A 14571-nucleotide genomic window follows, 5' to 3' on the forward strand; every position below is an offset into this window, starting at 1 on the left:
TTCCCTGTGGCTTGAGAAAGGGCAAAAGAAAAATTAACCTGAACTCCCAGGAAGGGGCAAGATGGCATTCTGTGTTCAAACTACTAGTACTGGGGACTGAACACAGGACCTTGAGCATGGGGGAGGATTCAAGATGGAAGATTAGAGGAAGGCTGCATTCCTACTGGCTCCGGGTTCAAACAGTGGGAGCACTATTTTTCAAGGAGGCAGACCTGCGACCGACCGGCGGAACAGGCCCAGCGGCCCGCCAGCGTGGTAGACACGTCACCCCAATTGGAGTAGGGGCAGAGCAGAGCCGCCGCCCGCGCCCGGAACAGGCCCAGCGGCCCGCTGGCATGGTAGTCACGTCACCCCAATTGGAGTAGGGGCAGAGCAGAGCCGCTGCCCGCACCTGCAAGGTAGGCAGACCTGCGACCGACCGGCAGAACAGGCCCAGCAGCCCGTCAGCGTGGTAGACAGATCACCCCAATTGGAGGAGGAGCACAGCCGCCGCCCGCCCCTGCAAGGGAGACTTTTCAACTATACAAGAGCAATATAAATATATAGGGGGGAAATTTCAATAACACAACAGTTTCACCAAGCAGAAAGAAACGCGAACAGTATGAAAAGAAAGGACCACAAGCAATGCAGGTCAACTCAACTTTTGAAGAGGTAATAGCTGCAGCAGATGGAATGTCAGACAAAGAATTCAGGATATACATGCTTCAGATGATCTGGAGTCTCAAGGAAGACATTAGACAGCAAAATCAGATAATGAAAGATCACTTCGACAATGAATTAACATAAACAAATCAAAGAAGCAAAAGATCAACTATACAGGGAGATAGAGGTTATAAAAAACAAACAAACAGAAATCCTAGAAATGCAGGAAGCAATAAACCAACTTAAAAACTCAATTGAGAATACTACCAGCAGAGTAGAACACTTAGAAGATAGAACATCAGACAATGAAGACAAAGTATTTCAACTTGAAAAGAACATAGACAGCTCAGCAAGACTGTTAAGAAACCAGGAGCAGAACATCCAAGAAATATGGGATAACATCAAGAGACCAAACTTAAGAGTCATTGGGATACAGGAAGGTATAGAGGTCTAAACCAAAGGAATGAGCAATCTATTCAATGAAATAATACGAGAAAACTTCCCAGACTTGAAGAATGAGACAGAATCCCAAATCCTAGAAGCCTACAGGACGCTGAATGTGCAAAATCATAAGAGATCCACACTTAGACACATTATAATGAAGATGCCCAACATACAGAATAAGGAGAGAATTTTAAAAGCTACAAGAGAAAGGAAGCAGATTACATTTACGGGTAAGCCAATCAGGATAACAGCTGATCTTTCAACACAGACTCTGAAAGCTAGAAGATCCTGGAATAACATATTTCAAACACTGAAAGAAAATGGGTTCCAACCAAGAATTGTGTATCCAGCGAAATTAAGCTTCAGGATGGAAGATGAAATTAAAACCTTCCACGATAAACAAAAGTTAAAAGAATTTGCAGCTAGAAAACCATCTCTTCAAAACATCCTCGGCAAAACATTACAGGAAGAGGAAATGGAAAATAACAATGAAAACCAACAGTGGGAGGTAGGACAGTAAAGGGGGGAAAAATAATCAAAGAGGAAAACAAACCATGTTTAGTAACATAAATAAACAAATATGGCTGGAAGAACAACCCATATCTCAATAATAACCCTAAATGTTAATGGTTTAAACTCACCAATTAAGAGACACAGGCTAGTAGAATGGATCACAAAACAAGACCCAACAATATGCTGCCTACAGGAGACGCATTTGATAGGAAAAGACATACATAGGCTGAAGGTGAAAGGTTGGGAAAAATCATATCACTCATATGGACATTGGAAACAAGCAGGAGTGTCCATACTCATATCAAATAAAATAGATTTCAAGCCCAAGTTAATCAAAAGGGATAAAGAGGGACACTACATACTGCTCAAGGGAAACATACACCAACAAGACATAACAATCATAAATATATATGCCCCAAACAATGGTGCAGCTATGTTCATCAAACAAACTCTTCTCAAGTTCAAGAGTCTAATAGACCACCATACAATAATCGTGGGAGACTTCAACACACCTCTCTCGCCACTGGACAGATCTTCCAAACAAAAGTTGAATAAGGAAACTATAGAACTCAATAACACAATTAATAACCTAGACTTAATTGACATATATAGAATATACCACCCAACATCAAGCAGTTACACTTTTTTCTCAGCAGCACATGCATCCTTCTCAAAAATAGATCATATATTATGTCACAGGGCAACTCTTAGACAATATAAAGGAGTAGAGATAATACCATGCATCTTATCTGATCATAATGGAATGAAACTGAAAATCAACGATAAAAGAAGGAAGGAAAAATCATGCATCACTTGGAGAAAGAACAATAGGTTGCTGAATGATCAATGGGTTATACAAGACATCAAGGAGGAAATTAAAAAATTTTAAAGAGATAAATGAAAACACAGACACAATATATCGGAATCTATGGGACACAATGAAAGCAGTTCTAAGAGGAAAATTCATTGCTTGGAGTTCATTCCTTAAAAAAAGAAAAAACCAACAAATAAATGATCTCACACTTCATCTCAAAATCCTAGAAAAAGAAGAGCAAAACAACAGCAAAAGAAGTAGAAGGCAAGAAATAATTAAAATCAGAGCTGAAATTAATGAAATCAAAACAAAAGAAACAATTGAAAAAATGACAAAACTAAAAGTTGGTTCTTTGAAAAAATAAATAAAATCGACAGACCCTTAGCCATGCTAACAAAGAGAAGAAGAGAGAGAACTCAAATTACTAGCATACGGGATGAAAAAGGCAATATCACAACAGACACTTCAGAAATACAGAAGATAATCAGAAACTATCTTGAGTCCTTATACTCCAAAAAATAGAAGATAGTGAAGGCATCGATAAATTTCTTAAGTCATATGATCTGCCCAGATTGAGTCAGGAGGATATAGACAACCTAAACAGACCAATATCAATTGAGGAAATAGAAGAAACCATCAAAAGACTACCAACTAAGAAAAGCCCAGGACCGGATGGGTATACAGCAGAGTTTTACAAAACCTTTAAAGAGGAACTAATACCAATATTTTTCAAGCTATTTCAGGAAATAGAAAAAGAGGGAGAACTTCCAAATTCATTCTACGAGGCCAACATCACCCTGATTCCTAAACCAGACAAAGACACTTCAAAGAAAGAAAACTACAGACCAATATCTCTAATGAACCTAGATGCAAAAATCCTCAATAAAATTCTGGCCACTCGGATACAAAAACATATCAAAAAAATTGTGCACCATGATCAAGTAGGATTCATCCCTGGGATGCAAGGCTGGTTCAATATACGGAAATCAATAAATGTTACTCACCACATCAATAGACTTAAAAATAAGAACCATATGATCATCTCGATAGATGCGGAAAAAGCATTCGACAAAGTACAGCATCCCTTTATGTTCAAAACTCTAGAAAAACTAGGGATAACAGGAACATACCTCAATATTGTAAACGCAATCTATGCTAAGCCTCAGGCTAGCATCATTCTGAATGGAGAAAAATTGAAGGCATTCCCTCTAAAATCTGGAACAAGACAGGGATGCCCTCTCTCACCACTTCTGTTCAACATAGTTCTCGAAACACTGGCCAGAGCAATTAGACAGACGAAAGAAATTAAAGGCATCAAAATAGGAAAAGAAGAACTTAAATTATCACTATTTGCAGGTGACATGATTCTATACCTAGCAGACCCAAAAGGGTCTACAAAGAAACTATTAGAGCTAATAAATGAATTCAGCAAAGTGGCAGGATATAAAATCAACACGCATAAATCAAAGGCATTCCTGTATATCAGCGACAAATCCTCTGAAATGGAAATGAGGACAACCACTCCATTCACAATATCTTCAAAAAAAATAAAATACTTGGGAATCAACCTAACAAAAGAGGTGAAAGACTTATACAATGAAAACTACAGAACCCTAAAGAGAGAGATAGAAGAAGATCTTAGAAGATGGAAAAATATACCCTGTTCATGGATAGGCAGAACTAACATCATCAAAATGGCGATATTACCAAAAGTTCTCTATAGGTTTAATGCAATGCCAATCAAAATCCCAACGGCATTTCTTGTAGAAATAGAGAAAGCAATCATGAAATTCATATGGAAAAATAAAAGACCCAGAATAGCAAAAACAATGCTAAGCAGGAAGTGTGAATCAGGCGGTATAGCGATACCAGACTTCAAACTATACTACAGAGCAATAGTAACAAAAACAGCATGGTACTGGTACCAAAACAGGCGGGTGGACCAATGGTACAGAATAGAGGACACAGAAACCAATCCACAAAACTACAACTATCTTATATTTGATAAAGGGGCTAAAAGCATGCAATGGAGGAAGGATAGCATCTTCAACAAATGGTGCTGGGAAAACTGGAAATCCATATGCAACAAAATGAAACTGAATCCCTTTCTCTCACCATGCACAAAAGTTAACTCAAAATGGATCAAGGAGCTTGATATCAAATCAGAGACACGCCGTCTGATAGAAGAAAAAGTTGGCTACGATCTACATACTGTGGGGTCGGGCTCCAAATTCCTCAATAGGACACCCACAGCACAAGAGTTAATAACTAGAATCAACAAATGGGACTTACTCAAACTAAAAAGTTTTTTCTCAGCAAAAGAAACAATAAATAGGTAAATAGGGAGCCTACATCCTGGGAACAAATCTTTACTCCTCACACTTCAGATAGAGCCCTAATATCCAGAGTATACAAAGAACTCAAAAAATTAGACAATAAGAGAACAAACAACCCAATCAACAAATGGGCCAAGGACCTGAACAGACACTTCTCAGAGGAGGACATACAATCAATCAACAAGTACATGAAAAAATGCTCACCATCTCTAGCAGTCAGAGAAAAGCAAATCAAAACCACCCTGAGATACCATCTCACTCCAGTAAGATTGGCAGCCATTATGAAGTCAAACAACAACAAGTGCTGGCGAGGATGTGGGGAAAAGGGTACACTTGTACATTGCTGGTGGGACTGCAAATTGGTGCAGCCAATTTGGAAAGCAGTATGGAGATTTCTTGGAAAGCTAGGAATGGAACCGCCATTTGACCCAGCTATTCCCCTTCTTGGTCTATTCCCTAAAGACCTAAAAAGAGCATGCTACAGGGACACTGCTACATCGATGTTCATAGCAGCACAATTCACAATAGCAAGACTGTGGAACCAATCTAGATGCCCTTCAATAGACGAATGGATAAAAAAAAATGTGGCATTTATACACAATGGAGTATTACTCTGCATTAAAAAATGACAAAATCATAGAATTTGCAGGGAAATGGATGGCATTAGAGCAGATTATGCTAAGTGAAGCTAGCCAATCCCTAAAAAACAAATGCTAAATGTCTTCTTTGACATAAGGAGAGTAACTAAGAACAGAGTAGGGACGAAGAGCATGAGAAAAAGATTAACATTAAACAGGGATGAGAGGTGGGAGGGAAAGGGAGAAAGAAGGGAAATTGCATGGAAATGGAAGGAGACCCTCAGGGTTATACAAAATTACATACAAGAGGAAGTGAGGGGAAAGGGAAAAATATACAAGGGGGAGAAATGAATTACAGTAGAGGGGGTAGAGAGAGAAGAGGGGAGGGGAGGGGAGGGGAGGGGGGATAGTAGAGGATAGGAAAGGCAGCAGAACACAACAGACACTAGTATGGCAATATGTAAATCAATGGATGTGTAACTGATGTGATTCTGCAATCTGTATACGGGGTAAAAATGGGAGTTCATAACCCACTTGAATCAAATTGTGAAATATGATATATCAAGAACTATGTAATGTTTTGAACAACCAACAATAAAAATTAAAAAAAAAATTAACTCAATGATTTAAGATGTAAATTCCCTAAGATCTATGATTATATTGCATAATAAAATAATTTTTATCAGTGTCACATTGCTTTGAGGGAAAGAATTCTATACAAAATAAAAATAATATTATCAAATAATACTAAACATTTCATAATATACCACAGGCCTAAATAGAAGAGCTACAACTATTTAAAACCAGAAGAAAATAGTAATCTTTGTAAACCTGGAGTAGATAAAAATTGATTAAATAGCATTCAAAGAGCATGAATCATAACAGGACAAAATGAACCTCAAAATTTTAAACTTGTTTTTCAACAGACACTAAAAAATAAAAACGCCAGCCACAAACTGGAGAAATATTTGCAGTACATGCTCTGATAAAAAGAGGTGTAACTGAAAGAAAGACTTTTATAATTTGAATACAAGAATGTAAACAACTCAACTGAAAATAGTTAAGAGACAGGAAGAGACACTGCACCAAGGAGACCTGCAAATGACAAGCAAACACATGAAAAGATGCTCAATTTCATTAGTCATTAAAGAAAAACAGATTAAAACCACCTTGAGATATTACTGGGTACTAGAATAGTTAAAACAACAACAACAACAAGCATTGGTGAGTATATGGAACAGGTAGAACCCTCACACAGTGCTTACGGAACTGCAACTTTAGAAAGTTGTTTTGTACTTTCCTATAAAGTTAAAAAGAGACATTTCATTTGACCCACCAGTACGTACCTTCCTTTCTTAGGCATTTAACCAAAGAAAGATAAAAATATACACAAACAAAAGCTTGTTTAAAGATTTTTTTGTTTGTTTTTAATTTTTTTAATTTTTACTTTTTATTTTTTATTTTTTTTTGTTTTAATTAGTTACACATGACAGTACAAGATTTTTTATTACTCAGTATTGAAGTTACAGATGCATCAAGTTGTAGAGTTAAGAATTACCCTTCTATTTCTCAGTAGTGGTTATCTTGGAATTTAATAAACTTGGTTATTTAACTGCATTGCAAAAATCATTCCACATATGATACAAAGAAACTTTGACCATTTTGTAATGACACAATTGTGCAAAAAAGATGGAGCAGAGACAATCCTGAGGAAGTCAAGCTGTATTAATATCACCATTCAACAAAGACCTATAACACTGAAAGGGAGAACTAGATGTGCTAGGCATCCCTAAGGCTATGGTCTGGAGTATGCTTCATTAAACATCTAAAGTGCAAGGAATGCAGGCCCTGACAGTGGCAGATACAACAAAACAGTGCAACTCATACTGCAGTTTAAAAGTCATGAGGAGCACAAAGATGACTCTGCAGGTCATTTCACATTCAGGGATAAAGCCATATTTCCTTTAAGTAGAAAGATGAATCATCACAATATACCCTACCATCACCATCATATCAGAGCAGAACACGTAAGGGATTCACCAAAAAATTAATGTCTTTTAAATATATTTGGCCTATTTGCTTATTAATGTTTCTCCTCACTAGAATGAGGACAGTCCACAATGATAGGGATTTTTGTCTGTACTGTTCGCTGCTATGTCACTAGTTCCCAAATTAAAATGCCTAGTGTACAAGAGTGTTCAATAAATACTTGTTAATTGAGTAAACTACGTCTAGGTATATATTCAGGAAATATTTGTTATTTGAATTTATTATGCCTATGTGAACATTATTCATGGCCAAATGATGTAATATCCTTCTATAACCTTTCCCTTCTTTTTAAAAAATAGTTTTAGTTGTAGATGGACACAATTCCTTTATTTTATTTATTTTTATGTGATGCCCAGGATTGAACCAGTACCCAACACATGCGCAGCAAGTGCTCTACCACTGAGCTACAACCCCAGCCTCAACCTTTCCCTACTTATATGATTTTTTGGATTAAGAATTAATAATTCTTTGTTATTTCAATATACTAAAAAAACCCCTAAACTTGTAAGCAAGATTATTCTTATTTTTTCTTTCATATATTTCTTAATTCTAAAATTTTCTAAAATGTATACATACACAGAGTAAAGAACAAATGCTTCTTCATAAATAAGAATTTTTTGGAGGAGTCTACCAATCAATAACAACATCCTTGGTTTTCGTTCAGCTAATTCCTCAAATCCATTCCCTGTGCATATGCTGTTTTCCCTACCTGGAAAACCCTCTGGCCTTTTCTATACATCTAGCCTTTCTTCAAATCAATCTCCCCAATTAAAAAAACTTTATCATACTGGTTAATCTCAATCCTTTGATCTACTTTGATTCACTAAATCCTAAACATCTTTAGAGCAGGTGATACATGGTATATTTCTCTCTCTACTGTTATAGCATGTTTGATAATGCTTAATTTGTTGAACTTACAGAATTTCAGTGAGAATGAAGAAGTTTGAGGGTACAAAAATGAATGTAAAACTAAGAAGATAAAGAAACACATTTGCATGTTAAACTTAGGCATAAGACCTACCAGTAGTGTCTGTCCCTGGGAAATGAAGAAGTGACCGGATATAACTATGGTGAGAACAAGATACCCAGATTCTTCATTGGAATCAAAAACCTTGAAAAACAGAAAAATATGTTTAAAAAAATGTTTCTGTAATACTGATAAACATAATTCTAACAATCCAACTATTTTCTCAAACAGAGAAAATATGAGAAACATTCTCCCTACCCTGAATGTTCCCTTGCCTTTCATTTAATCTGTAGCCTTTCCTTCATAGCTTCAAGTTTTTCCTCATATTTCCTGAGACAACAGCTAAGCTTTTAAGAAATAAAATTAAACACCAATATTTGTAAACAGAAAGAATACCAGATTAATAATCAAGAGATGTGGGTCCTTTGTGTATATATACCACAGTTTCTTTATCCATTCATCTATTGAAGAAGACACGAATGGTGTGACTCTACTTTATGTACAACAGAGAAATGAAAAATTGTGCTCTATATGTGTACTATGAATTGAAATGCATTCTGTGTCATGCATAACAAATTATAATAAATAAACAAATTATAAAAAAAGAGATCTGGGTCCTGAGCCAACCACTTTTCAATTACATACATTTTAATAAATAATTTATTCTCTCTGAGCCTCAATTTTCTCTCTGTAAAATGGAGATAATGCCTTATAAAGTTGTTATGAGACTTCAGGGTCCTAGTTTCTTCAGCCAAATAATACATTTTTCACAACCTCTAGAAATCTGCAGCCTTCCTTTGGATGAGCTATAGTTTGTCAATGTCACACAAAACATGATGCCACAAATTTACCATAATCTTGCTATGATCTAGTTTTATCTCCTATTACTGAGCAGTGCAGCCTACAATCATTAACCTTTTCAGTGACAGTCTCATTGAAGAGGTAGACCTTAAATAAATTAACACCCTGAAACTTATCACCCATGTTGGTAAATTATACTTTTCCTTTTTTTCATCTTAAACCTTGTAAGGCCTTGCATTTATCCCTCTTATATTTTATATTGTTAGATTTGGTCTATAGTGCTAACTATTTGAACTGTGGTAAGAAATTGAGGCAACTTAAGTATCAATGAGGACATGACCAATACATATGTAAGAGTAGGATTTGGTTCTTAAGTAACTGTACTATGTAGGTTACTTTAATAGTATGAATAAACACTAGAAGACAAACATCTTTGTATAAAGGAGAAATTATAGCACACCTTAATGCTAAAAGAAGCAAAATAATTAACATAACTAACCCAACTTAAGATATATGTTTATACTGTCCTGTATTCTATTGAGAAATAATGCTCTATCTTATAGTTATGTATACAGGTTTTGGAGCTTTAATGTTATACTTCCATGCACAATTTCCTATTGAGTTCTAATTCATTTTAAAGCACAAACTTAACAATAAAAATTTTCAATGTCAAGGGAGACAGGCTTAGCTCTGCACTAATTCTTTCAGTTGACTGTTATTCTGCCTCTTTCCCAGTATTGGGAGCCTGGTTACTTGTGGAACAATCTTCCCACCATAGTTTACACAGGTTACCTTTTATAATTCATGACCACTTAGAAAGAGGATAGCCAGGACTCAAGCACAGCTTGGAAAATTAGAGCCTAGACAACAGATTTTTCCCAAGGAGGTATGTTAACATGACAGTTTAACATTTAAAAAAAAAAGTAACATGTATGCCAAAAAGTATCCAAAACTAAATGTGCAGCTCAATGAAGGATAATCAAGCAAATAAATCACCACTACCAGGGGAAAGTAAAACATTACCAGACTTCCAGAAGAGCTCCCAGCACTGTTTAACCACTACTTACATTCTCCTCCCCTCTAATAATGTCCATCCTGACTTCTAATAACATACTTTAGTTTTATTTATAAAAATAGAATCATACAGAAATACTTTTCTGTTTGGCTTCATAAACACTGTTGCATGTACATTTTTTTTCTTATTGTAGAATACCATTCAGTGACCATACCACAGTTTATTCTTTCACTCTGTTTTGTGTATGTGTATGTTTCTTTTTATTCTAATTTGTTACATATGACAGCAGAATGCATTACAATTCATATCACACATATAGAGCACAATTTTTCATATCTCTGGTTGTCACTCTGTTTTTATTGGTGAATATTTTTTTCTCATATTGGGTCTATGTCCTCTATCCACTTTGAGGTTTTTAAAAAATATATATTGTTTTTAGTTGTCCATGGACCTTTATTTTATTTATTTATGTGCTTTATTTATGAGAATTAAACCCAATGCCTCACACATGCTAGGAAATTGCTTTACTACTGAGCTACAACCCCAGCCATTGAGTTGAGTTTTGTACAGGGTTGGAGATAGGGGTTCAATTTCATTCTCTACATATGGATTTCCAGTTTTCTCAGCACCATTTTCTATCTCTTCTCCAAAGCAAGTTTATGGTGCATTTGTCTAATATGAGATAATTGTATTTATGTGGGCATGTCTCTGTGTTTTCTCTTTTGTTTCACTGGTCTCCATGTCTGTTTTGGTGTCAATACCATGTTGTTTTTATTACTATAGCTCTGTAGTATAATTTACCATCTGGTACTGTGATGCCTCCTGCTTTACTTTTCTTGCTAAGGATTGCTTTTGTTATTCTGGTCCTCTTATTTTTCCAAATAAATTCCATGACTACTTTTTATATTTTTAATGAAGAATGTCATTGTAATTTTAATAGGAATTGCATTTAATCTGTATAGCACTTTTGATAGTATACAAATTTTGACAATATTAATTCTGCCTATCCAAGAATATAAGAGATCTTTCCATCTTCTAAGGTCTTCTTCAATTTCTTTCTTTAGGGCTCTGTAGTTTTCATTGTGGAGGTCTTTCACCTCCTTTTTTTTTTAATTTATTCTCAAGTATTTTATTTTTTGATGTTACTGTAAATGGGATAATTTTCCTTCCACAAATATTTTATAATTCTTCCAAGTGGCGACCAGTGACTTGCACAAGAATCTCAATTTGGACTTCTCTCCTGCTCTCCAGAAGGTTACCTCTAATTGTCCAGTCCACATCTCCATGTAATGGTCTAACAGTCATCTCAAAATTAACAGCCCCAATCTTGAATTCATAACCTCCTCATACATGGATTCATCCAATATTTACAAAGTACCATCCATTTCTTTAGGCCAAAGCCATGGAATCATTACCCACTCCTTTTCTCATACCCATATCCAATCCATTAGCAAATCCTTCACACTGACCTTCAAGATATCCAGAATCCAACCACTTCTCACAGGTCTGAGTTACTGTCATCATTGCTAAATGGATTATTATACCAGCCTCCTGACTCACTGTGTTCTTGCTCCCACTCTCCAACACAGTTCATTTTCAAAATAGAAGCCACAGCAATCCTTTTAAAACTTAAGTCAGATCATGTCATTTCTGATTCAAAGCCCTGTAGTGACCTTTCACTTCATTTAATACTCCTGTGAGGCATTCCATAATCCAACCCTCACTGCCTCTCTGTTCTCATCCTCTGGTTTTCCTAACTAGCCCATGAAAATCCCCACAGCCCAACCAGAATGTTCCTATTCCCTTCTCCATAGCTCTTATTGTTTTATCACTTTATATTGACTTATTTGTTATCTGTCTACCCCAAGAAAAATTTAATTTCCATTAAGACAGTTTCCCCCCACCCTGATTTGGTCACTGCCATATACCCAAATGTCTAGGAGAGTACCTGGCAACATAATAGGTACCTAATACCCATTAGTACATAATAAGCACATAATGCTTTTCTGACTGGAAAAGTGAATATGAAATTCCCAATGAAGACAACAGATTAAAAGATAAGATTTTCAAAGGAAATAAAGATGTTTTCAGAAATAATTTATTACCAGCAGATCTGCGATAAACACACACACACACACACACACACATTAAAGGAAATCCTTCAGGCAGAAGGAAAATAATATCAGTTGAAAGCTGAGATCTCTGTAAAGGAATGAAGAATACTGGAAATAGTAATTACATGAGTAATTATATGAGAATTAATTATTTAAATATCCTTAAAATATAATTGGTAAGTGGGATTATAAACAATACTCATTTCAAAAGAAGGCAAAATAAAAACAAGAAGAATAAAGAACAGATGGGATAACTACACAACAAATATCAAAATGATAAATTTAAACATAACCCTATCAATAATCACAATAAATGCAAATGATTTAAAAAGCCCAACTAGAAGCAGAGGTTGTAAGGATTGGGATGGGGGGACAAGACAGCTATTTTCTGCCTGAAAGAAACATGTTTTAAATATAAAAACACAAGCAATTTTAAAATAAAACAATGTGGAAAAATGAAAGGCCCAGAATAGCCAAAGCAATCATCAACAAGAAAAGTGAAGCAGGAGGCATCACAACTCTAGACATTAAATTATAATACAGTGCTATGGTAACAAAAATGGCATGTATTGGCACCAGAACAGAGATAAAGACCCATGAAACAGAAGAGAAAACACAGGACATGCCCACTTAAATACAGTTATCTCATACTAGACAAAGGCACCATAAAGATACTTTGGAGAAAAGATAGCCTCTTCTTCAACAAATGGTGCTGGGAAAACTGGAAATCCATATGTAGCAGAATGAAATTGAACCCCTATCTCTAACCCTGCACAAAACTCAATTCAAAGTGTTTCAAGGACATAGACCTGAGACCCTGCACCTACTAGAAGAAAAAGTAGGCCGAACTCTCCATCAGGTCAGCCTAGGAACCAACTTCCTCAACAAGACTCCTAAAGTGCAAGAAGTAAAATCAAGAATCAATAAATTGGATGGTATCAAACTAAAAAGCTTCTTAACAACAAAGAAAAGGCTATAGAATGGGAGAAAATCTGGAGCTGGGGCTGTAGCTCAGTTGTAGAGTGCCCGCCTTGCATGTTGAAGCACTGGGTTAGATCCTCAGCACCACATAAAAATAAATAAAGATATTGTGTCCAACTATAACTAAAATATATATATATATAAATAAAAGAGTGGGAGAAAATCTTTGCCACCTGAACCTCAGATACAGCATTAATCTCCAGGATATACAAAGAACTCAAAAAACTTAACACCAAAAAAGAAATAATAACCCGATCAATAAATGGGCAAAGGAACCAAACAGGCACCTCACAGAAGAAATACAAATGTTCAAAAAATATATGAAAAAATGTTCAACATCTCTAGCAACTGGAGAAATACAGATTAAAACTACACTGAGATTCCATCTCGTTCCAGTCAGAATGGCAATAATCAAGAATACAAGTAACAATAAATTTTAGTGTGAATGTGGGGAAAAGGGTTCACACATACTCATAGCTAAGCTCCATGGAACCAACCTAGGTGAACTTCAACAGATGAATGGATAAGAAAATGTGGTAAATATGCATAATGGAATTTTACTCAGCCTTAAAAAAGAACAAAATTATGTCTTTTGCTGGTAAATGGATGGAACTGTAGACTATCGTGCTAAATGAAATAAGCCAACCCCCCAAAATCATATGTGAACGCTAACACACAATAAGGGTTGGGGGATAGAAGTTCACTGGATTAGACAAAGGGGAATGAAGGGAAAGGAAGTGGGTAGAAAGATAGTAGAATGAACTGGACATAACTTTCCTATGTTCATATATAAATATTTGGAACTCCATATCATATACAACCAAAGAATGGGAAGTTATACTCCATATATATATGATATGTCAAAACACATTCTACTGTCTTGTATAATTAAAAAGAACAAATAAAAAAAATTTTAAAAAAACCAGAAGAATCAACACAAAATGGGTTAAAGACTTAAGTGTAGGGGCTGGGGTTGTGGCTCAGCGGTAGAGCGCTCACCTGGCATGTGCGAGGCCCTGGGTTCGATCCTCAGCACCACATAAAAATATATAAATAAAATAAAGATATTGTGTCCATCTACATCTAAAAAATAAAACATTAAAAAAAGGCTTAAATGTAATAGCCCAAACTACTACTAAGAAAAGGGAAGAAATACTCTATGACACTGGTCTGAGAAAGGGCCTTTTGGATAAGGATCCCAAAAGCACAGGCAATGAAAGCAAAAATAAGCAAATGGAATTACATCATAGTAAGAAATGGCTGCACAGCAAAGGAAACAATTAGCAGAGTGAAGAGACAACCTACAAAATGGGAGAA

General features: G+C 35.7%; 1 protein-coding gene across 1 annotated transcript in view; it reads right to left on the minus strand.

Moving 5' to 3' along the window:
* Positions 1-14571, minus strand: part of Rec114 (REC114 meiotic recombination protein) — a 112588-nt gene that overhangs the window by 71143 nt on the left and 26874 nt on the right. Inside the window, exon 2 of the mRNA XM_046427914.2 lies at positions 8398-8487. Within this exon, the coding sequence (XP_046283870.1) occupies positions 8398-8487 (90 nt within the window). The remainder of the gene's footprint in view (positions 1-8397; positions 8488-14571) is intronic.

The sequence above is a fragment of the Marmota monax genome, unplaced genomic scaffold, assembly GCF_021218885.2.
Source record: "Marmota monax isolate L192 unplaced genomic scaffold, Marmota_monax_Labrador192_F-V1.1 WCK01_AAM20220418_F8-fsc00111, whole genome shotgun sequence".
Classification (NCBI taxonomy): Eukaryota; Metazoa; Chordata; class Mammalia; order Rodentia; family Sciuridae; genus Marmota; species Marmota monax.